Source organism: Heptranchias perlo, unplaced genomic scaffold (assembly GCF_035084215.1).
Source record: "Heptranchias perlo isolate sHepPer1 unplaced genomic scaffold, sHepPer1.hap1 HAP1_SCAFFOLD_193, whole genome shotgun sequence".
NCBI lineage: Eukaryota > Metazoa > Chordata > Chondrichthyes > Hexanchiformes > Hexanchidae > Heptranchias > Heptranchias perlo.
In genome coordinates, this window is record NW_027139198.1 from 10,164 (window position 1) to 35,172 (window position 25,009).

At 50.8% G+C, this 25,009-nt stretch overlaps 1 protein-coding gene across 1 annotated transcript in view; it reads left to right on the forward strand.

Moving 5' to 3' along the window:
- The first annotated feature begins 11,686 nt into the window (after positions 1-11,686).
- LOC137309946 (mucin-6-like) overlaps positions 11,687-25,009 on the forward strand; it is a 316,057-nt gene continuing 302,734 nt past the window's right edge. Inside the window, exons 1-5 of the mRNA XM_067977944.1 lie at positions 11,687-11,747; positions 12,661-12,781; positions 17,497-17,635; positions 20,710-20,814; positions 21,578-21,650. Coding sequence (XP_067834045.1) covers positions 11,687-11,747; positions 12,661-12,781; positions 17,497-17,635; positions 20,710-20,814; positions 21,578-21,650 — 499 coding nt within the window. The remainder of the gene's footprint in view (positions 11,748-12,660; positions 12,782-17,496; positions 17,636-20,709; positions 20,815-21,577; positions 21,651-25,009) is intronic.

Consider the following 25,009-nt stretch of genomic DNA (forward strand, 5'->3'; position numbering starts at 1 on the left):
AGGGGGTTAGGAGTGGAGGTGATGCTGTGTGAGAGGGTGAGGAGTGGAGGTGATGCTGTGTGAGGGGGTTAGGAGTGGAGGTGATGCTGTGTGAGAGGGTTAGGAGTGGAGGTGATGCTGTGTGAGGGGGTTAGGAGTGGAGGTGATGCTGTGTGAGAGGGTGAGGAGTGGAGGTGATGCTGTGTGAGATGGTGAGGAGTGGAGGTGATGCTGTGTGAGAGGGTGAGGAGTGGAGGTGATGCTGTGTGAGAGGGTGAGGAGTGGAGGTGATGCTGTGTGAGATGGTGAGGAGTGGAGGTGATGCTGTGTGAGAGGGTTAGGAGTGGAGGTGATGCTGTGTGAGAGGGTGAGGAGTGGAGGTGATGCTGTGTGAGATGGTGAGGAGTGGAGGTGATGCTGTGTGAGAGGGTTAGGAGTGGAGGTGATGCTGTGTGAGAGGGTGAGGAGTGGAGGTGATGCTGTGTGAGAGGGTGAGGAGTGGAGGTGATGCTGTGTGAGATGGTGAGGAGTGGAGGTGATGCTGTGTGAGAGGGTTAGGAGTGGAGGTGATGCTGTGTGAGAGGGTTAGGAGTGGAGGTGATGCTGTGTGAGATGGTGAGGAGTGGAGGTGATGCTGTGTGAGAGGGTTAGGAGTGGAGGTGATGCTGTGTGAGAGGGTTAGGAGTGGAGGTGATGCTGTGTGAGATGGTGAGGAGTGGAGGTGATGCTGTGTGAGAGGGTGAGGAGTGGAGGTGATGCTGTGTGAGATGGTTAGGACTGGAGGTGATGCTGTGTGAGAGGGTGAGGAGTGGAGGTGATGCTGTGTGAGATGGTGAGGAGTGGAGGTGATGCTGTGTGAGAGGGTGAGGAGTGGAGGTGATGCTGTGTGAGATGGTGAGGAGTGGAGGTGATGCTGTGTGAGAGGGTGAGGAGTGGAGGTGATGCTGTGTGAGAGGGTTAGGAGTGGAGGTGATGCTGTGTGAGAGGGTGAGGAGTGGAGGTGATGCTGTGTGAGATGGTTAGGAGTGGAGGTGATGCTGTGTGAGATGGTTAGGAGTGGAGGTGATGCTGTGTGAGAGGGTGAGGAGTGGAGGTGATGCTGTGTGAGATGGTGAGGAGTGGAGGTGATGCTGTGTGAGAGGGTTAGGAGTGGAGGTGATGCTGTGTGAGATGGTGAGGAGTGGAGGTGATGCTGTGTGAGAGGGTGAGGAGTGGAGGTGATGCTGTGTGAGAGGGTGAGGAGTGGAGGTGATGCTGTGTGAGATGGTGAGGAGTGGAGGTGATGCTGTGTGAGAGGGTGAGGAGTGGAGGTGATGCTGTGTGAGATGGTAGGAGTGGAGGTGATGCTGTGTGAGAGGGTTAGGAGTGGAGGTGATGCTGTGTGAGATGGTTAGGAGTGGAGGTGATGCTGTGTGAGGGGGTTAGGAGTGGAGGTGATGCTGTGTGAGAGGGTTAGGAGTGGAGGTGATGCTGTGTGAGAGGGTGAGGAGTGGAGGTGATGCTGTGTGAGAGGGTTAGGAGTGGAGGTGATGCTGTGTGAGATGGTGAGGAGTGGAGGTGATGCTGTGTGAGAGGGTGAGGAGTGGAGGTGATGCTGTGTGAGAGGGTAGGAGTGGAGGTGATGCTGTGTGAGATGGTGAGGAGTGGAGGTGATGCTGTGTGAGAGGGTTAGGAGTGGAGGTGATGCTGTGTGAGATGGTTAGGAGTGGAGGTGATGCTGTGTGAGATGGTGAGGAGTGGAGGTGATGCTGTGTGAGGGGTTAGGAGTGGAGGTGATGCTGTGTGAGAGGGTGAGGAGTGGAGGACGTGCTGTGTGAGATGGTGAGGAGTGGAGGTGATGCTGTGTGAGATGGTTAGGAGTGGAGGTGATGCTGTGTGAGAGGGTTAGAGTGGAGGTGATGCTGTGTGAGAGGGTGAGGAGTGGAGGTGATGCTGTGTGAGAGGGTGAGGAGTGGAGGTGATGCTGTGTGAGAGGGTGAGGAGTGGAGGTGATGCTGTGTGAGAGGGTGAGGAGTGGAGGTGATGCTGTGTGAGATGGTGAGGAGTGGAGGTGATGCTGTGTGAGATGGTGAGGAGTGGAGGTGATGCTGTGTGAGAGGGTGAGGAGTGGAGGTGATGCTGTGTGAGAGGGTGAGGAGTGGAGGTGATGCTGTGTGAGATGGTTAGGAGTGGAGGTGATGCTGTGTGAGAGGGTTAGGAGTGGAGGTGATGCTGTGTGAGAGGGTTAGGAGTGGAGGTGATGCTGTGTGAGAGGGTGAGGAGTGGAGGTGATGCTGTGTGAGAGGGTTAGGAGTGGAGGTGATGCTGTGTGAGAGGGTGAGGAGTGGAGGTGATGCTGTGTGAGATGGTGAGGAGTGGAGGTGATGCTGTGTGAGATGGTTAGGAGTGGAGGTGATGCTGTGTGAGAGGGTGAGGAGTGGAGGTGATGCTGTGTGAGGGGGTTAGGAGTGGAGGTGATGCTGTGTGAGAGGGTGAGGAGTGGAGGACGTGCTGTGTGAGATGGTGAGGAGTGGAGGTGATGCTGTGTGAGATGGTTAGGAGTGGAGGTGATGCTGTGTGAGAGGGTTAGGAGTGGAGGTGATGCTGTGTGAGAGGGTGAGGAGTGGAGGTGATGCTGTGTGAGAGGGTGAGGAGTGGAGGTGATGCTGTGTGAGAGGGTGAGGAGTGGAGGTGATGCTGTGTGAGAGGGTGAGGAGTGGAGGTGATGCTGTGTGAGAGGGTTAGGAGTGGAGGTGATTCTGTGTGAGATGGTGAGGAGTGGAGGTGATGCTGTGTGAGAGGGTGAGGAGTGGAGGTGATGCTGTGTGAGAGGGTTAGGAGTGGAGGTGATGCTGTGTGAGATGGTGAGGAGTGGAGGTGATGCTGTGTGAGATGGTGAGGAGTGGAGGTGATGCTGTGTGAGATGGTGAGGAGTGGAGGTGATGCTGTGTGAGAGGGTGAGGAGTGGAGGTGATGCTGTGTGAGAGGGTTAGGAGTGGAGGTGATGCTGTGTGAGATGGTGAGGAGTGGAGGTGATGCTGTGTGAGATGGTGAGGAGTGGAGGTGATGCTGTGTGAGATGGTGAGGAGTGGAGGTGATGCTGTGTGAGAGGGTGAGGAGTGGAGGTGATGCTGTGTGAGATGGTGAGGAGTGGAGGTGATGCTGTGTGAGAGGGTGAGGAGTGGAGGTGATGCTGTGTGAGATGGTGAGGAGTGGAGGTGATGCTGTGTGAGATGGTGAGGAGTGGAGGTGATGCTGTGTGAGATGGTGAGGAGTGGAGGTGATGCTGTGTGAGATGGTGAGGAGTGGAGTGATGCTGTGTGAGAGGGTGAGGAGTGGAGGTGATGCTGTGTGAGAGGGTTAGGAGTGGAGGTGATGCTGTGTGAGATGGTGAGGAGTGGAGGTGATGCTGTGTGAGATGGTGAGGAGTGGAGGTGATGCTGTGTGAGATGGTGAGGAGTGGAGGTGATGCTGTGTGAGAGGGTGAGGAGTGGAGGTGATGCTGTGTGAGATGGTGAGGAGTGGAGGTGATGCTGTGTGAGAGGGTTAGGAGTGGAGGTGATGCTGTGTGAGATGGTGAGGAGTGGAGGTGATGCTGTGTGAGAGGGTGAGGAGTGGAGGTGATGCTGTGTGAGAGGGTTAGGAGTGGAGGTGATGCTGTGTGAGAGGGTGAGGAGTGGAGGTGATGCTGTGTGAGAGGGTGAGGAGTGGAGGTGATGCTGTGTGAGAGGGTGAGGAGTGGAGGTGATGCTGTGTGAGATGGTGAGGAGTGGAGGTGATGCTGTGTGAGATGGTGAGGAGTGGAGGTGATGCTGTGTGAGAGGGTTAGGAGTGGAGGTGGTGCTGTGTGAGATGGTGAGGAGTGGAGGTGATGCTGTGTGAGATGGTGAGGAGTGGAGGTGATGCTGTGTGAGAGGGTGAGGAGTGGAGGTGATGCTGTGTGAGAGGGTGAGGAGTGGAGGTGATGCTGTGTGAGATGGTGAGGAGTGGAGGTGATGCTGTGTGAGAGGGTTAGGAGTGGAGGTGATGCTGTGTGAGAGGGTGAGGAGTGGAGGTGATGCTGTGTGAGATGGTGAGGAGTGGAGGTGATGCTGTGTGAGATGGTGAGGAGTGGAGGTGATGCTGTGTGAGAGGGTGAGGAGTGGAGGTGATGCTGTGTGAGATGGTTAGGAGTGGAGGTGATGCTGTGTGAGAGGGTGAGGAGTGGAGGTGATGCTGTGTGAGAGGGTGAGGAGTGGAGGTGATGCTGTGTGAGAGGGTGAGGAGTGGAGGTGATGCTGTGTGAGAGGGTGAGGAGTGGAGGTGATGCTGTGTGAGAGGGTGAGGAGTGGAGGTGATGCTGTGTGAGAGGGTGAGGAGTGGAGGTGATGCTGTGTGAGAGGGTGAGGAGTGGAGGTGATGCTGTGTGAGATGGTGAGGAGTGGAGGTGATGCTGTGTGAGATGGTTAGGAGTGGAGGTGATGCTGTGTGAGATGGTGAGGAGTGGAGGTGATGCTGTGTGAGAGGGTGAGGAGTGGAGGTGATGCTGTGTGAGAGGGTTAGGAGTGGAGGTGATGCTGTGTGAGAGGGTGAGGAGTGGAGGTGATGCTGTGTGAGATGGTTAGGAGTGGAGGTGATGCTGTGTGAGATGGTGAGGAGTGGAGGTGATGCTGTGTGAGAGGGTGAGGAGTGGAGGTGATGCTGTGTGAGAGGGTTAGGAGTGGAGGTGATGCTGTGTGAGAGGGTGAGGAGTGGAGGTGATGCTGTGTGAGAGGGTGAGGAGTGGAGGTGATGCGTGTGAGAGGGTGAGGAGTGGAGGTGATGCTGTGTGAGAGGGTTAGGAGTGGAGGTGATGCTGTGTGAGAGGGTTAGGAGTGGAGGTGATGCTGTGTGAGAGGGTTAGGAGTGGAGGTGATGCTGTGTGAGATGGTTAGGAGTGGAGGTGATGCTGTGTGAGATGGTGAGGAGTGGAGGTGATGCTGTGTGAGAGGGTTAGGAGTGGAGGTGATGCTGTGTGAGATGGTTAGGAGTGGAGGTGATGCTGTGTGAGAGGGGTTAGGAGTGGAGGTGATGCTGTGTGAGAGGGTTAGGAGTGGAGGTGATGCTGTGTGAGAGGGTTAGGAGTGGAGGTGATGCTGTGTGAGAGGGTTAGGAGTGGAGGTGATGCTGTGTGAGAGGGTTAGGAGTGGAGGTGATGCTGTGTGAGATGGTTAGGAGTGGAGGTGATGCTGTGTGAGAGGGTTAGGAGTGGAGGTGATGCTGTGTGAGAGGGTTAGGAGTGGAGGTGATGCTGTGTGAGGGGTTAGGAGTGGAGGTGATGCTGTGTGAGAGGGTTAGGAGTGGAGGTGATGCTGTGTGAGAGGGTGAGGAGTGGAGGTGATGCTGTGTGAGGGGAGATGGTTAGGAGTGGAGGTGATGCTGTGTGAGAGGGTTAGGAGTGGAGGTGATGCTGTGTGAGATGGTGAGGAGTGGAGGTGATGCTGTGTGAGAGGGTGAGGAGTGGAGGTGATGCTGTGTGAGAGGGTGAGGAGTGGAGGTGATGCTGTGTGAGAGGGTTAGGAGTGGAGGTGATGCTGTGTGAGCGGGTGAGGAGTGGAGGTGATGCTGTGTGAGAGGGTTAGGAGTGGAGGTGATGCTGTGTGAGAGGGTTAGGAGTGGAGGTGATGCTGTGTGAGAGGGTGAGGAGTGGAGGTGATGCTGTGTGAGAGGGTGAGGAGTGGAGGTGATGCTGTGTGAGAGGGTTAGGAGTGGAGGTGATCCTGTGTGAGATGGTTAGGAGTGGAGGTGATGCTGTGTGAGATGGTGAGGAGTGGAGGTGATGCTGTGTGAGATGGTGAGGAGTGGAGGTGATGCTGTGTGAGATGGTGAGGAGTGGAGGTGATCCTGTGTGAGAGGGTTAGGAGTGGAGGTGATGCTGTGTGAGAGGGTGAGGAGTGGAGGTGATGCTGTGTGAGAGGGTGAGGAGTGGAGGTGATGCTGTGTGAGATGGTGAGGAGTGGAGGTGATGCTGTGTGAGATGGTGAGGAGTGGAGGTGATGCTGTGTGAGATGGTGAGGAGTGGAGGTGATGCTGTGTGAGAGGGTTAGGAGTGGAGGTGATGCTGTGTGAGAGGGTTAGGAGTGGAGGTGATGCTGTGTGAGATGGTGAGGAGTGGAGGTGATGCTGTGTGAGAGGGTGAGGAGTGGAGGTGATGCTGTGTGAGGGGGTTAGGAGTGGAGGTGACGCTGTGTGAGAGGGTGAGGAGTGGAGGTGATGCTGTGTGAGATGGTGAGGAGTGGAGGTGATCCTGTGTGAGAGGGTTAGGAGTGGAGGTGACGCTGTGTGAGAGGGTTAGGAGTGGAGGTGATGCTGTGTGAGATGGTGAGGAGTGGAGGTGATGCTGTGTGAGAGGGTGAGGAGTGGAGGTGATGCTGTGTGAGGGGGTTAGGAGTGGAGGTGATCCTGTGTGAGAGGGTTAGGAGTGGAGGTGATGCTGTGTGAGAGGGTTAGGAGTGGAGGTGATGCTGTGTGAGAGGGTGAGGAGTGGAGGTGATGCTGTGTGAGAGGGTGAGGAGTGGAGGTGATGCTGTGTGAGATGGTGAGGAGTGGAGGTGATGCTGTGTGAGAGGGTTAGGAGTGGAGGTGATGCTGTGTGAGAGGGTGAGGAGTGGAGGTGATGCTGTGTGAGATGGTGAGGAGTGGAGGTGATGCTGTGTGAGATGGTGAGGAGTGGAGGTGATGCTGTGTGAGATGGTGAGGAGTGGAGGTGATGCTGTGTGAGATGGTGAGGAGTGGAGGTGATGCTGTGTGAGAGGGTGAGGAGTGGAGGTGATGCTGTGTGAGAGGGTGAGGAGTGGAGGTGATGCTGTGTGAGATGGTGAGGAGTGGAGGTGATGCTGTGTGAGAGGGTTAGGAGTGGAGGTGATGCTGTGTGAGAGGGTTAGGAGTGGAGGTGATGCTGTGTGAGAGGGTTAGGAGTGGAGGTGATGCTGTGTGAGGGGGTTAGGAGTGGAGGTGATGCTGTGTGAGAGGGTGAGGAGTGGAGGTGATGCTGTGTGAGAGGGTTAGGAGTGGAGGTGATGCTGTGTGAGAGGGTGAGGAGTGGAGGTGATGCTGTGTGAGATGGTGAGGAGTGGAGGTGATGCTGTGTGAGAGGGTGAGGAGTGGAGGTGATGCTGTGTGAGAGGGTGAGGAGTGGAGGTGATGCTGTGTGAGAGGGTTAGGAGTGGAGGTGATGCTGTGTGAGAGGGTTAGGAGTGGAGGTGATGCTGTGTGAGAGGGTGAGGAGTGGAGGTGATGCTGTGTGAGAGGGTGAGGAGTGGAGGTGATGCTGTGTGAGAGGGTGAGGAGTGGAGGTGATGCTGTGTGAGAGGGTTAGGAGTGGAGGTGATGCTGTGTGAGAGGGTTAGGAGTGGAGGTGATGCTGTGTGAGATGGTGAGGAGTGGAGGTGATGCTGTGTGAGATGGTGAGGAGTGGAGGTGATGCTGTGTGAGATGGTGAGGAGTGGAGGTGATGCTGTGTGAGAGGGTTAGGAGTGGAGGTGATGCTGTGTGAGATGGTTAGGAGTGGAGGTGATGCTGTGTGAGGGGGTGAGGAGTGGAGGTGATGCTGTGTGAGATTGTGAGGAGTGGAGGTGATGCTGTGTGAGAGGGTGAGGAGTGGAGGTGATGCTGTGTGAGAGGGTTAGGAGTGGAGGTGATGCTGTGTGAGATGGTGAGGAGTGGAGGTGATGCTGTGTGAGAGGGTTAGGAGTGGAGGTGATGCTGTGTGAGAGGGTGAGGAGTGGAGGTGATGCTGTGTGAGAGGGTGAGGAGTGGAGGTGATGCTGTGTGAGATGGTGAGGAGTGGAGGTGATGCTGTGTGAGAGGGTTAGGAGTGGAGGTGATGCTGTGTGAGAGGGTTAGGAGTGGAGGTGATGCTGTGTGAGATGGTGAGGAGTGGAGGTGATGCTGTGTGAGAGGGTTAGGAGTGGAGGTGATGCTGTGTGAGAGGGTTAGGAGTGGAGGTGATGCTGTGTGAGAGGGTGAGGAGTGGAGGTGATGCTGTGTGAGAGGGTTAGGAGTGGAGGTGATGCTGTGTGAGAGGGTTAGGAGTGGAGGTGATGCTGTGTGAGAGGGTGAGGAGTGGAGGTGATGCTGTGTGAGAGGGTTAGGAGTGGAGGTGATGCTGTGTGAGAGGGTGAGGAGTGGAGGTGATGCTGTGTGAGAGGGTTAGGAGTGGAGGTGATGCTGTGTGAGAGGGTGAGGAGTGGAGGTGATGCTGTGTGAGAGGGTTAGGAGTGGAGGTGATGCTGTGTGAGGGGGTTAGGAGTGGAGGTGATGCTGTGTGAGAGGGTGAGGAGTGGAGGTGATGCTGTGTGAGAGGGTGAGGAGTGGAGGTGATGCTGTTTGAGAGGGTTAGGAGTGGAGGTGATGCTGTGTGAGATGGTGAGGAGTGGAGGTGATGCTGTGTGAGAGGGTGAGGAGTGGAGGTGATGCTGTGTGAGATGGTTTGGAGTGGAGGACGTGCTGTGTGAGAGGGTGAGGAGTGGAGGTGATGCTGTGTGAGAGGGTTAGGAGTGGAGGTGATGCTGTGTGAGAGGGTTAGGAGTGGAGGTGATGCTGTGTGAGAGGGTTAGGAGTGGAGGTGATGCTGTGTGAGAGGGTTAGGAGTGGAGGTGATGCTGTGTGAGAGGGTTAGGAGTGGAGGTGATGCTGTGTGAGAGGGTGAGGAGTGGAGGTGATGCTGTGTGAGAGGGTGAGGAGTGGAGGTGATGCTGTGTGAGATGGTGAGGAGTGGAGGTGATGCTGTGTGAGAGGGTTAGGAGTGGAGGTGATGCTGTGTGAGAGGGTTAGGAGTGGAGGTGATGCTGTGTGAGAGGGTGAGGAGTGGAGGTGATGCTGTGTGAGAGGGTGAGGAGTGGAGGTGATGCTGTGTGAGAGGGTGAGGAGTGGAGGTGATGCTGTGTGAGAGGGTGAGGAGTGGAGGTGATGCTGTGTGAGAGGGTTAGGAGTGGAGGTGATGCTGTGTGAGATGGTGAGGAGTGGAGGTGATGCTGTGTGAGGGGGTTAGGAGTGGAGGTGATGCTGTGTGAGGGGGTTAGGAGTGGAGGTGATGCTGTGTGAGAGGGTTAGGAGTGGAGGTGATGCTGTGTGAGAGGGTGAGGAGTGGAGGTGATGCTGTGTGAGAGGGTGAGGAGTGGAGGTGATGCTGTGTGAGAGGGTGAGGAGTGGAGGTGATGCTGTGTGAGATGGTTAGGAGTGGAGGTGATGCTGTGTGAGATGGTGAGGAGTGGAGGTGATGCTGTGTGAGATGGTGAGGAGTGGAGGTGATGCTGTGTGAGATGGTGAGGAGTGGAGGTGATGCTGTGTGAGATGGTGAGGAGTGGAGGTGATGCTGTGTGAGATGGTGAGGAGTGGAGGTGATGCTGTGTGAGAGGGTGAGGAGTGGAGGTGATGCTGTGTGAGATGGTGAGGAGTGGAGGTGATGCTGTGTGAGATGGTGAGGAGTGGAGGTGATGCTGTGTGAGAGGGTGAGGAGTGGAGGTGATGCTGTGTGAGAGGGTGAGGAGTGGAGGTGATGCTGTGTGAGATGGTTAGGAGTGGAGGTGATGCTGTGTGAGATGGTGAGGAGTGGAGGTGATGCTGTGTGAGAGGGTGAGGAGTGGAGGTGATGCTGTGTGAGATGGTGAGGAGTGGAGGTGATGCTGTGTGAGATGGTGAGGAGTGGAGGTGATGCTGTGTGAGAGGGTGAGGAGTGGAGGTGATGCTGTGTGAGAGGGTGAGGAGTGGAGGTGATGCTGTGTGAGGGGGTTAGGAGTGGAGGTGATGCTGTGTGAGAGGGTTAGGAGTGGAGGTGATGCTGTGTGAGATGGTTAGGAGTGGAGGTGATGCTGTGTGAGATGGTGAGGAGTGGAGGTGATGCTGTGTGAGATGGTGAGGAGTGGAGGTGATGCTGTGTGAGATGGTTAGGAGTGGAGGTGATGCTGTGTGAGAGGGTGAGGAGTGGAGGTGATGCTGTGTGAGATGGTGAGGAGTGGAGGTGATGCTGTGTGAGATGGTGAGGAGTGGAGGTGATGCTGTGTGAGATGGTTAGGAGTGGAGGTGATGCTGTGTGAGATGGTGAGGAGTGGAGGTGATGCTGTGTGAGATGGTGAGGAGTGGAGGTGATGCTGTGTGAGATGGTTAGGAGTGGAGGTGATGCTGTGTGAGATGGTGAGGAGTGGAGGTGATGCTGTGTGAGATGGTGAGGAGTGGAGGTGATGCTGTGTGAGATGGTTAGGAGTGGAGGTGATGCTGTGTGAGAGGGTGAGGAGTGGAGGTGATGCTGTGTGAGAGGGTGAGGAGTGGAGGTGATGCTGTGTGAGATGGTGAGGAGTGGAGGTGATGCTGTGTGAGAGGGTGAGGAGTGGAGGTGATGCTGTGTGAGATGGTGAGGAGTGGAGGTGATGCTGTGTGAGAGGGTTAGGAGTGGAGGTGATGCTGTGTGAGATGGTGAGGAGTGGAGGTGATGCTGTGTGAGATGGTGAGGAGTGGAGGTGATGCTGTGTGAGAGGGTGAGGAGTGGAGGTGATGCTGTGTGAGGGGGTTAGGAGTGGAGGTGATGCTGTGTGAGAGGGTGAGGAGTGGAGGTGATGCTGTGTGAGATGGTGAGGAGTGGAGGTGATGCTGTGTGAGAGGGTGAGGAGTGGAGGTGATGCTGTGTGAGATGGTGAGGAGTGGAGGTGATGCTGTGTGAGAGGGTGAGGAGTGGAGGTGATGCTGTGTGAGATGGTGAGGAGTGGAGGTGATGCTGTGTGAGAGGGTGAGGAGTGGAGGTGATGCTGTGTGAGAGGGTGAGGAGTGGAGGTGATGCTGTGTGAGAGGGTTAGGAGTGGAGGTGATGCTGTGTGAGATGGTGAGGAGTGGAGGTGATGCTGTGTGAGAGGGTTAGGAGTGGAGGTGATGCTGTGTGAGAGGGTGAGGAGTGGAGGTGATGCTGTGTGAGATGGTGAGGAGTGGAGGTGATGCTGTGTGAGAGGGTTAGGAGTGGAGGTGATGCTGTGTGAGAGGGTGAGGAGTGGAGGTGATGCTGTGTGAGAGGGTTAGGAATGGAGGTGATGCTGTGTGAGAGGGTGAGGAGTGGAGGTGATGCTGTGTGAGAGGGTTAGGAGTGGAGGTGATGCTGTGTGAGAGGGTGAGGAGTGGAGGTGATGCTGTGTGAGAGGGTTAGGAGTGGAGGTGATGCTGTGTGAGAGGGTGAGGAGTGGGGTTGCTGTGAGGAAAGTTGAACATTGATCAGTAAGTTGGGTCTCAGAGCTCAGTTATTCTTTTCTTGTTTCCAGTGAGGTCAAACACATGACCTCTTCCCTTGGTCCACTGCCTCCAACAGAAAGTCAGAGAATAGACATGAAAAATCATTAATTCAGGGAATTAGCCTTTGGTTAAACATATTTTCAGTTCAGATTTCAGTGACAGACATTTTGAGCTTCTGGTTGTTGGAGAGGCTGCCATTTCCCTCGGACCTACACCCCAACACTGTCTTCAGGAGACCAAGGGAGAGACCATGGATGGTTTGGGAAATGAAAATGTCCAACTAATGCATTGAGGAATGTTCTTCAGAAACTGATGGGGCAGAGTGGTGGGCGCTTTACCCTATATCTAATCTGTGCTGTACCTGCCTGGGAGTGTTTGACACTAACACTGGGGCCCAAAATGAAAAAATGTTCCAGTCCCCAGCACCAAACTTCTTCACTTTGATCGGCTCAAAAATTGATGGGGTGATGTAATGAAAATATAAACGTATAGAAATATGCTGAATATGAACCCATCGAAACACGGAACCAGACTGCTGAGCCTGGCACTACCCATGGGTAAAATGTAGCTGTTGAGGGCCAAGGGCCTCATGTGCTAAAGTACTGGAACAACTCATGAATGGAGACGGCCGGATTTATGAGGCCAGCATTTCACTATCAGGTCAGAATGGACGTATGTGAACAAAGGAAGGGCCTTGTACAAAGGGGCAATACTGGTACTGTGTGAAGACAGAAAATTAGAAACACCAGCGATCAATAAATGATACGGTAGCAAAAGCATTTTGGATGAGTATGAAGTGTTGTAATGAAAAGTTGGTATACAATGATTAACGGGGCCAGTTTTTTTTTCTCCCAAACACTCCCCCGACCCCATGCTGTGCCAAGACACCAAACGGGCGCAGTGCCCCCTAAGTGTGCTGCACTTCTGAAGACCTCAGACTGCCCGACTTTGCCGTCCCAGTTCATCAGAATAGCCCCTGGTGCATCCTTGCACTGCCTGCCCCCAGCACAGCTGCGGACTCCAGATTCCTTGAGGCTCCCTGGTTGCTGCTCAGGAGCAGGGTCTGAAGAGGGTTGCAGTGCAGGCACCACCCCCAGTGATGCACTTGGACACCCCACAGGTGGGAGAAGAGGAAGTTGAAGTTGGAGGGAAGGGAACAACCCTTCCCACCTCATTTCAGTTGGAATGCTGGACCTGTACCTATGACAGGCCCAAGCCCAGGCCCAGGCCCATGTATGCCCTTTCGGGAACCCCCCCAGTAATCTCCGAGCATTGGTGTGGGGTAGAGACCTGATGGAGCGGGACTCTGCCCCCCCCTTTTCCTCTCTGCAGCACCTGCAAACTGAGCATTCACTATGCTGCAATGAGGAAAATCGCCCCTACTGTGTCGGACAATAGGACAGAGACCCATTTGACAAGTTTTAAGAGGTGTGTGACACGAAAAGTAACAACTGTTTTCATTTACCGCAGAAACTGATCATTCAAAAATCTTCATTGGCGATTTCTGTGTAAAACAGCAACAGTGTCCTTGTGTTTTGAATGGGAAAATTCATCCGTCAGGAGAGAAAGTGAACGCTCTGTGCAAATCCTGGTAAAACAAGCTTGGCTTTTCACACGAGGGACAGGGGCTGTATCCTGCCTCTGAAAGTTTGTTCAGTTTGTTTGTAATTCCTCCGCTCCCCTGTTATGCGACTCATTTCTCTGCCCTGCAGCATTACATACTGTCCTCGTGGCACACACCGCTCCCCAACACAGTAATCGAGCGAAGGGGTAATGGACGGGAATGAAGGGGACTGAAGCTCAGTGCGGTGCTTTCGGCAGGGTGTGGTGGGGAGGGTGAAGCTGCGGAACAGTACTTTGGCTGACGGAGTTAGGAGAGAGTGCCAGCTTGATCTGAGATGTAGTTAGGAGAGAGTGCCAGCTTGATCTGAGATGTAGATAGTCGACATGCCAGCATGATCTGAGATGGAGCTAGGAGAGGGTGCCAGTGTGATCTGAGATGGAGTTAGGAGAGAGTGCCAGTGTGATCTGAGATGGAGTTAGGAGAGAGTGCCAGTGTGATCTGAGATGGAGTTAGGAGAGAGTGCCAGTGTGATCTGAGATGGAGTTAGGAGAGAGTGCCAGTGTGATCTGAGATGGAGTTAGGAGAGAGTGCCAGCGTGATCTGAGATGGAGTTAGGAGAGAGTGCCAGTGTGATCTGAGATGGAGTTAGGAGAGAGTGCCAGTGTGATCTGAGATGTAGTTAGTCGACATGCCAGCATGATCTGAGATGGAGTTAGGAGAGAGTGCCAGTGTGATCTGAGATGGAGTTAGGAGAGAGTGCCAGTGTGATCTGAGATGGAGTTAGTAGACAGTGCCAGTGTGATTTGAGATGGAGTTAGGAGAGAGTGCATGTGTGATCTGAGATGGAGTTAGGAGAGAGTGCCAGTGTGATTTGAGATGGAGTTAGGAGAGAGTGGCAGTGTGATCTGAGATGGAGTTAGGAGAGAGTGCCAGTGTGATTTGAGATGGAGTTAGGAGAGTGCCTGCATGATCTGAGATGGAGTTAGGAGAGAGTGCCAGTGTGATCTGAGATGGAGTTAGGAGAGAGTGCCAGTGTGATCTGAGATGGAGTTAGGAGAGAGTGCCAGTGTGATTTGAGATGGAGTTAGGAGAGTGCCTGCATGATCTGAGATGGAGTTAGGAGAGAGTGCCAGTGTGATCTGAGATAGAGTTAGGAGAGAGTGCCAGTGTGATTTGAGATGGAGTTAGGAGAGAGTGCCTGCATGATCTGAGATGGAGTTAGGAGAGAGTGCCAGTGTGATCTGAGATGGAGTTAGGAGAGAATGCCAGTGTGATCTGAGATGGAGTTAGGAGAGAGTGCCAGCGTGATCTGAGATGGAGTTAGGAGAGAGTGCCAGTGTGATCTGAGATAGAGTTAGGAGAGAGTGGCAGTGTGATCTGAGATGGAGTTAGGAGAGAGTGCCAGTGTGATCTGAGATAGAGTTAGGAGAGAGTGCCAGTGTGATCTGAGATGGAGTTAGGAGAGAGTGCCAGTGTGATCTGAGATGGAGTTAGGAGAGAGTGCCAGTGTGATTTGAGATGGAGTTAGGAGAGTGCCTGCATGATCTGAGATGGAGTTAGGAGAGAGTGCCAGTGTGATCTGAGATAGAGTTAGGAGAGAGTGCCAGTGTGATTTGAGATGGAGTTAGGAGAGAGTGCCTGCATGATCTGAGATGGAGTTAGGAGAGAGTGCCAGTGTGATCTGAGATGGAGTTAGGAGAGAATGCCAGTGTGATCTGAGATGGAGTTAGGAGAGAGTGCCAGCGTGATCTGAGATGGAGTTAGGAGAGAGTGCCAGTGTGATTTGAGATGGAGTTAGGAGAGAGTGCCAGTGTGATCTGAGATGGAGTTAGGAGAGAGTGCCTGCATGATCTGAGATGGAGTTAGGAGAGAGTGCCAGTGTGATCTGAGATGGAGTTAGGAGAGAATGCCAGTGTGATCTGAGATGGAGTTAGGAGAGAGTGCCAGTGTGATTTGAGATGGAGTTAGGAGAGTGCCTGCATGATCTGAGATGGAGTTAGGAGAGAGTGCCAGCGTGATCTGAGATGGAGTTAGTAGACAGTGCCAGCATGATCTGAGATGGAGTTAGGAGAGAGTGCCAGTGTGATTTGAGATGGAGTTAGGAGAGAGTGCCAGTGTGATTTGAGATGGAGTTAGGAGAGTGCCTGCATGATCTGAGATGGAGTTAGGAGAGGGTGCCAGCGTGATCTGAGATGGAGTTAGTAGACAGTGCCAGCGTGATCTGAGATGGAGTTAGGAGAGAGTGCCAGTGTGATTTGAGATGGAGTTAGGAGAGAGTGCCAGTGTGATTTGAGATGGAGTTAGGAGAGTGCCTGCATGATCTGAGATGGAGTTAGGAGAGAGTGCCAGTGTGATCTGAGATGGAGTTAGGAGAGAGTGCCAGTGTGATCTGAGATGGAGTTAGGAGAGAGTGCCAGCGTGATAAGTGATGGAGTTAGGAGAGAGTGCCAGTGTGATCTGAGATGGAGTTAGGAGAGAGTGCCAGTGTGATCTGAGATGGAGATAGGAGAGAGTGCCAGTGTGATTTGAGATGGAGTTAGGAGAGTGCCTGCATGATCTGAGATGGAGTTAGGAGAGAGTGCCAGCGTGATCTGAGATGGAGTTAGGAGAGAGTGCCAGTGTGATCTGAGATGGAGTTAGGAGAGAGTGCCAGTGTGATCTGAGATGGAGTTAGGAGAGAGTGCCAGCGTGATAAGTGATGGAGTTAGGAGAGAGTGCCAGCGTGATCTGAGATGGAGTTAGGAGAGAGTGCCAGTGTAATTTGAGATGGAGTTAGGAGAGAGTGCCAGTGTGATCTGAGATGGAGTTAGGAGAGAGTGCCAGTGTGATCTGAGATGGAGTTAGGAGAGAGTGCCAGTGTGATCTGAGATGGAGTTAGGAGAGAGTGCCAGTGTGATCTGAGATGGTGTTAGGAGAGAGTGCCAGTGTGATCTGAGATGGAGTTAGGAGAGAGTGCCAGTGTGATCTGAGATGGAGTTAGGAGAGAGTGCCAGTGTGATCTGAGATGGTGTTAGGAGAGTGCCAGTGTGATCTGAGATGGAGTTAGGAGAGAGTGCCAGTGTGATCTGAGATGGAGTTAGGAGAGAGTGCCAGTGTGATCTGAGATGGTGTTAGGAGAGAGTGCCAGCGTGATCTGAGATGGAGTTAGGAGAGAGTGCCAGCGTGATCTGAGATGGAGTTAGGAGAGAGTGCCAGTGTGATCTGAGATGGTGTTAGGAGAGAGTGCCAGTGTGATCTGAGATGGTGTTAGGAGAGAGTGCCAGCTTGATCTGAGATGGTGTTAGGAGAGAGTGCCAGCTTGATCTGAGAGGAAGTTAGGAGAGATTGTTAACTTGAACTGTTGGGGATTTGGAGGCGGTTTTGAGTGCCAATATATTCTGGGAGGGGGGAAAGCATCAGATGAACTTGTTTGAAGGCGGAGCCGGCTGCCAGGATGATTTGTTGAGGGACAAGGAGAAGAATGCCTCTGTGTACTCGGGGGGGGGGGTTGGAGTAGAGAATGTTTTTTTGAAATAGGTGGGATTTGGAAGGAATGCAGAGTGTCCGTGAGCTACGTTTGGAGAGAGGTTCGTGTGTCTTTGTGAATAATGTCAGTGGGATGTTTGTTGTGGGAGAGTGACTGTTGAGGTAAGTTTTGGGTAAGTGATGGTCTGGGGTTGGTCTGTTGAAAATCCAAAGTCACTTTATTTTTCTTTCATAAAAGTGAAATATCTAATAATTGTGAAGCATAAAAGTCCTCAAAATAAACCAGAAAACATCACTTTTAATATTAAAAAAAAAACAAAATTTCCCGGGGGAGCATGCCCCATAACCCCTCCCCCCTCCCTTTATAAATGTACCACCAACTCTATCCCTTAAATATTTTGGATTTCCCCCTCAGGCTCCCATGTCCTTTTTCTCTTCCAATACAAGTGAAGAAACTGTGAGAATATCTACAACTTCAAAACCTATCTATTTTCACGTCAGGGTTGTTCTTGAGTTGTTAGAATTCTGGAACCTTTTGGTCAGATTTTGGCCTGTCGTTGGGAGAAGACGTGAAGCATTTCATTGGAGCAAACCCACCTCCCAGTTACAGTGGAGTTTCGAAACCCAACAGTGAGCATGTGCCATCTTGCTGCCTACATCTTGACAAGAAAGCATTTGACAAACTTTTTATTATTTTTTTTTGTAATGGCACAAAGCAATGGTGTATATTGGGTCATTGTGACAAAGATGACACATGGCCTTTTCAGGCCTTCTATCTCCCCCACATCCAGTGTTTGCCAAATACATTTTCAAGAAGAAAACTCCCCTTTACAGGCAGCCTGTGACATCAACGCTGGTTTCCATTTTAACCCAACTGGACACTCAGTACATGGCCATAATGCAACCAGTGGATCACTGGAGGGGTAATTTTACAAAATCACACTCCTTTCTTTCGGCCTTGCCAGCCAGTATGTCGGAGATTCAAGCATATGCCACCATGATTTTCTGTTCATTAGAAATATAATGGATAGAAAATGATAGCAATCATTGTGCTTCAACTCCCAGTGTGCGCTCCCAACAGCAAAGCTTCGCAACCAAGAGCGTCATTTTATAAACGTACCCCTTAAATATGTGATTTTATGAAACTGCCTTTTCCATAGTCTCAGCCGATTGTACGCCTTTGTACATCAATACAAACGAGATGAATAGAATCACTTTCCGTCTGATCACTAATGTCTGGTGTGAATTTTGTGCAGTTAATTCTGTTCTTTCCACAGCGTGTGTTCTGTCGGCCGGTGGAACTGCACCAGTGAGCCATGTACGGGGAGCTGTGCAGTTGAAGGGGGATCATTTGTCACTTCGTTTGATTTAAAGAGATACAGATTCCATGGGGTCTGCAAGTACCTGCTGGTCAAAGTAAGATCACTGTCTGCTGAACAGTTCCTGTGGGATGACAATTGTTCTGTTAAAAGTTCATTAAAAAGTTGGATCCCTCGCCTCCTTTTCCTTGACCTTTGTTCACTGAGGTTCCTCCCACCTCTCCCCCACTGATGAGCACAGGCAGGGTTCTTGCAGTCCTCCTCCATAACTGGTGTCTGTACAAGAGTAGCCGTGCTTTTCTTCACCCTCTGAAACCTTATATGCACTCATTCTTCCTGTAAGGACACATTCCAGTTAATTAAGTCCGGAGAGCTTAGGTGCAGGTTGGCAGGGCCAAGGCTTAGGAATGCGCAAGTGTGAGCAGGAGTTTAATCAAATCAAACTGCAGATTATCAGAGCAGATCAGTGGTAAACCTACAGCTGCCTGTCCAGCTGGGACCGTCCTGCCATTTCGGTTTATGGTGTGGAAGGTTATCTGGAGCGGAGTGAGTAAAATCCCAATCCCCAGTAACGGTCTGTCCCTCCAGATTCCATTCATGGACTAGGCTGGCTTGTCAGTCATTAGCACTGCCCTGGAGTGCGATAGGCCTGCCTGATTCAGGGATCAGATTACTGAGTCTGCCAATTCCAAACTTCCATCAACAGACATGTTACCCTCTGCCCTATATAGACCCTGGTGTCTCCCCCCTACTCCCCCGCCCCCACCTGCTACAAGGGAAATAATCAGTAATTGGTGGTGAGATAACTGACTAATACAGCAAGTCCCAGAGCTCCTCATGAGTGTCGAGGTGAGCAGCATAAAATGGACGAGGGCGTTGGCACCCTCCCCCTGACCACACGTGGACATGCACCACACCTCATCAAATGGCAGTTTCTCCAGTTGGACGTGCGGAGTTTTAGCAGCAGCTCTTTGCCTGTCCAACCCATAGTGGGCACTGCTTCCTGCATATATGAGCATGTGTTCTTATACCTTCAGGTAATGACTTCGAGCAGCTGTCGTCCCTCAGAGTTTATTCAGCAGCACGATGGAAGGATCTACACAGTGCAGCTTGTATCATACTGGTCACCTATTGCAGACGTCCATATCCATTGCTGCACGCAAGGCTTACTCAACACTAACTGCTTAATCCACGCGCTCCCACGAGGGGTATGAGCGTGCTGTGAGGTACTCAGTGACAGGTCGCTGTGGGCCAGTACCTTCCCCCTGCAGCCGATTCCCTTTTTTTGCTGCAAATCCCTTTCATAAGGCCTTTTGACAAGCCAGCCTAGCCCATTAATGGAACCTGGAGGGACAGACCATTACTGGGGACTGGGATCTTGCAGCTGGGCCAAAGGAAGTCCTTCTGTTGCATTCCTAGGAATTTTGAACCAAGAAGGAGAACTGAACAGTACATCTGAGAACAGTAAAACTCTTTGTAATTATCTGCTGGCTTTGACGATTGATGTGGACAGCAGTCATTTAAGGGGCATTAAAAATCTGAGCACTTCTCCCACTGGTTAACACCTGTTAACTTAAGACTGTAGGATGATTTGCTTGTTCGGGGGCTGTTACAAAGTGTTGAATCCATTCCACCCCCTGACAGGCCTCATCTCATTATGGGCCATGGAAAGGGGCTTCCCAGTAACTATAGTGGAGATATGATACTTTTAGGGAGCCTCACCAATCCTCCAGCTCACATTGGGGAATCACATGACTGTCCATCCATTAAAATTAACAAATGGCAAACATGGGCATTGTGCCTGTTATATGTACAGCAGGTAGGTGAGGCTCCCCAGAGTTCCAATGCCGGTCAGTGCTTAGTTTTAAAGGTTTTTTAAGTCCATAATTATTCTTGCCACATTAATTTTTCCTCCTGAATATTCAAGAGAAAAATCGAGAGGGGCTGGGGAGCATGTGATCTAGGGTAACAGGGTTAAAACAGTGTAAAATAGCAGAGATACTGCAAACTGATCTAAAGGGATAGTGCTCAGTGTGATGGAGGAAAGCAGCCTGTGCATTCAGAATACACTCTCAGAACTTCAGATGTTCAACCTGAAAAATAAATCCTTTTCCAGATGACAATCCTTGGACACAGGTGGTAGTAAAGATAACCAATTTAGCTCACCCCCGAACCACCTTATATACCCAGCCCACAATACACTCGTGGCCAATCACATAGAATTACAGTACAACCTGAGGGCATGGAGTTAACACCTTGCCAGACCCCTTAAAGATGAAGCCAGCCACAGAAGTATAAAGTATCTCTGCTTTATTCAACATCCAAGTTAACACAACTAATCAGCACTTGTATTAGGCACTGAGGTTACAATTGACACTTATTTAGTTAGAGGGTATTAAACTGACGGAGTATAAATGTAGTTGAAGCTAACTCAGTATCTCGGCCGTAGCTGGGATACTTGTTTTTGCAGTATAGCAAAGTAGAGTTCAAAGTTGCCAAGTGACTTCGCAAAGTTAGATTGAAAGTCACTGGCAAATTAACAGTGATATTCAATCTGAGAGCACTTCACATAATGAGTTATTTATTTTTCAGAGTGCAGTGATTGTTATTATGTAGCCAGATGTGGTAGCCATTCTGCACCAGCAACATCTCACGGACAACAATGAGGAAAATAACCAGTTCACCTCCTAGTATTTTCTGGAGGGAGGAATGTCGGCCAGGGCACTGGGAGAACTCCCTGTTCTTCTTTGAATACTACCACAGGACCTTTAACATTCACACAAGGAAACAAATGCTATCTTGATTTTATATCTCATCCAAAGTACTGCACTGGAATGAGTCCAGGCTCAATTCTCAAGTCCTGGTGCGGAACTTGAGCCCGTGATCTTAAGATTCCAAAGTGAGAGTGCCACCAACTGAAACAAATTGAACTGAGCCAAAATTCAATGTGTAACCATGGTGCCTGTGTGAGAAACGGTCATTTGGTTCCAATGGTCAGCAGGACCTGGCTCTATAACTGATTGTCCACATCTCACATTCAGTAAAACCCAGGAGTCATTCCTGTGCTTCATAATGTGCTTTCGTAAAAGCTCATAGTGAGAAGGTATTCCCCTTCGATATGAAATAAATAACATATTGTATTGTTGGTTCTTTAACATCTATATTATGCAGAGTCCAAAGATTCCTGAAAATGGATATATAACAGCGGTCTTTCAGCAGTGCGGTAAAAAACGCTCTGAAACCTGCTTGACAGCCATAACCTACACCAATGATAAGGTAAGAACTGAACCCACGACGAGTGAGCCGTTAGTTGGGCTTCCTGCAGAGCTCAAGTGTATGTGTTAGAGTGGAGCAGCACCATGCAATGGAGAGGTTCAATCTCCCACTGAGGCCCCAGTTCCATGCACTACTGTAGGAAGGTATCAAACCATGTGCAACTCCCACATAGCTGGACAGGGAAAATCAAAGGGAGAAATCACTGGGTCACTGCTGCATGTCTCACGGCATGAACGTTGCTGGAGACTCAGGAGCAAGTCACTTGCCATTGGATGTCAGTAGTCCAATGGGATCCAAATGGAGGGTGAGGGCGATTAGGAAGATTTCTATACCCTGACAGGAAAAAGAAGCCATACTCAGTTTGTACGGGCTGAGATTATAGGTCTGGACAGATTCAGCTCTCTCCCTAAAGCCCTGTATCTTCTTCTGATTCAAATATTTATCTAGCCTTCCCTTAAAAGCTGCAATGGTTTCTATCCTCAGCTACTCCTTGTGGGAAAGCATTCCATGCTCATTTTTTACAATGGATTACCCAACTTTGCAATGGCAGTATCAAACATCTACCAAATCAAGCCATTTTCCGGATGGCACCTACATTGGTTGGAGTAGCATCGGTCAGTCAGATAGATTTTGATGAATTGACAAGAATGTCCCTTTATCTCCTTGGCTCACTGTACTTTCTCATTTTAACAACATTTAGTTGCTTCACTTTAAACTGTGCTACTTACGTTCATTGAGTTATTCTGCTTTCATTTGTTTTCAGTTAAATATCGAAATTTCAAGGCAGGACATGATAATAGTCAATGATGAAGTCAAGAAGTTACCCTACAAAACAGGTAACACCAGAACTGACAACACTGCAAATTTGATTCCATCAGAACATAGGCCCATTGTTATATCCAAAGGGCTAGTATGAAAGAAAGAACTTGCATTTATATAGCAGCTTTCACATCTTCACGACATCCCAAAGCATTTTACAGCCAATGAACTGCTTTAGAAGTGTAGTCTCTATTGTTTCATAGACAGATGTGGCAGCCAGTTTGCACACAGCAAGGTCCCACAGACAGCAATGAGATAAGTGACCAGTTAAGCTGTTTTTGGTGGTGTTGGTTGAGAGATAAATGCTGTCCAGGACATGTTTCCTGCTCTTTGTCAAATAGTGCCATGAACTGGCAGATAGGTACTTGCTTATCATCTGATCCAAAACACGGCAATACAGCACTCCCACACTGCAGCACTGAAGTGTCAACCATGTGCTGATTGTCAAGTGGGTGTTGAACCCACTGCCACAGAGGTGAGGGAGCTACCTCTGGATTAGACCATTTAAAGTGTGTGGACCACTCTAATTTGAGATACCTTGCTGTGGCAGGTCAGGAATTTTTCAGTAAAATGTAATTCAAATAATTACACACTTGTCAAATTTAAGGGGATGGGCGCAATTAAAGCGAAACATTACAATAGAGGGACAAAAATTCAGAAAGCTTTTGGAGAGCCTGAAGAGGTATTTCAACCCATCAGCAGCCATTGCCAAGGCTGAAGGGGCAGGGGATTAAGAAAAGGAAGGTTACAAGGAAAGGGAATCCGAGATGCAATCGTGAGTCTGCAGGCAAGTGACAGAGTATCCAAACCCCTGTCTGACAGCTGCCTGAGCAGAGGTGATGCTGTGTGAGGTCCTCGTGAGGAGAGTTACCTTTGTAGTCATTCCACAGTACCAATCACATGGGCCAGCCCTGCAGCATGGCTACAAGAAGAAGCAGCCAAGAAGAAGGCCATAGCTGACCATCACATTCTCTGCATCTGCGAACTGTATGCTACCGGAACCTGGCATCAGATAGCACAGCTCTACACTACCTGGTCCTTCCATCAGATAGCACAGCTCTACACTACCTGGTCCTTCCATCAGATAGCACAGCTCGACACTACCTGGTCCTTCCATCAGATAGCACAGCTCTACACTACCTGGTCCTTCCATCAGATAGCACAGCGATACACCTACCTGGTCCTTCCATCAGATAGCACAGCTCTACACTACCTGGTCCTTGCATCAGATAGCACAGCTCTACACTACCTGGTCCTTCCATCAGATAGCACAGCTCGACACTACCTGATCCTTCCATCAGATAGCACAGCTGTACACCTACCTGATCCTTGCATCAGATAGCACAGCTCGACACCTACCTGATCCTTACATCAGATAGCACAGCTCTACACTACCTGGTCCTTACATCAGATAGCACAGCTGTACACCTACCTGGTCCTTACATCAGATAGCACAGCTCTACACTACCTGGTCCTTACATCAGATAGCACAGCTGTACACCTACCTGGTCCTTACATCAGATAGCACAGCTGTACACCTACCTGGTCCTTACATCAGATAGCACAGCTGTACACCTACCTGGTCCTTACATCAGATAGCACAGCTCTACACTACCTGATCCTTGCATCAGATAGCACAGCTCTACACTACCTGGTCCTTACATCAGATAGCACAGCTGTACAGCTACCTGGTCCTTGCATCAGATAGCACAGCTGTACAGCTACCTGGTCCTTGCATCAGATAGCACAGCTGTACAGCTACCTGGTCCTTGCATCAGATAGCACAGCTGTACAGCTACCTGATCCTTGCATCAGATAGCACAGATCTACACTACCTGGTCCTTACATCAGATAGCACAGCTGTACAGCTACCTGGTCCTTGCATCAGATAGCACAGCTGTACAGCTACCTGGTCCTTGCATCAGATAGCACAGCTGTACAGCTACCTGGTCCTTGCATCAGATAGCACAGCTGTACAGCTACCTGGTCCTTGCATTAGATAGCACAGCTGTACACTTACCTGATCCTTACATCAGATAGCACAGCTGTACACTACATGGTCCTTACATCAGATAGCACAGCTGTACACTTACCTGATCCTTACATCAGATAGCACAGCTGTACACTTACCTGATCCTTACATCAGATAGCACAGCTGTACAGCTACCTGATCCTTACATCAGATAGCACAGCTGTACAGCTACCTGGTCCTTACATCAGATAGCACAGCTGCACACCTACCAGGTCCTTACATCAGATAGCACAGCTGTACAGCTACCTGGTCCTTGCATCAGATAGCACAGCTGTGCACCTACCTGGTCCTTACATCAGATAGCACAGCTGCACACCTACCTGGTCCTTACATCAGATAGCACAGCTGTACACCTACCTGGTCCTTACATCAGATAGCACAGCTGTACACCTACCTGGTCCTTACATCAGATAGCACAGCTGTACACTACCTGATCCTTACATCAGATAGCACAGCTGTACAGCTACCTGATCCTTACATCAGATAGCACAGCTGTACACTACCTGGTCCTTGCATCAGATAGCACAGCTGTACACTACCTGATCATTGCATCAGATAGCACAGCTCTACACTACCTGATCATTGCATCAGATAGCACAGCTCTACACTACCTGATCCTTACATCAGATAGCACAGCTGTACACCTACATGGTCCTTGCATCAGATAGCACAGCTGTACACCTACCTGAACTTTGCATCAGATAGCACAGCTGTACACCTACCTGATCCTTACATCAGATAGCACAGCTGTACACCTACCTGGTCCTTGCATCAGATAGCACAGCTGTACACTACCTGGTCCTTGCATCAGATAGCACAGCTGCACACCTACCTGGTCCTTACATCAGATAGCACAGCTGTACACCTACCTGATCATTGCATCAGATAGCACAGCTGTACATCTACCTGATCCTTACATCAGATAGCACAGCTGTACACCTACCTGGTTCTTGCATCAGATAGCACAGCTGTACACCTACCTGATCCTTACATCAGATAGCACAGCTGTACACCTACCTGGTCCTTGCATCAGATAGCACAGCTGTACACTACCTGGTCCTTGCATCAGATAGCACAGCTGCACACCTACCTGGTCCTTACATCAGATAGCACAGCTGTACACCTACCTGATCATTGCATCAGATAGCACAGCTGTACACCTACCTGATCCTTACATCAGATAGCACAGCTGTACACTACCTGATCATTGCATCAGATAGCACAGCTCTACACTACCTGATCCTTGCATCAGATAGCACAGCTCTACACTACCTGGTCCTTACATCAGATAGCACAGCTGTACAGCTACCTGGTCCTTGCATCAGATAGCACAGCTGTACAGCT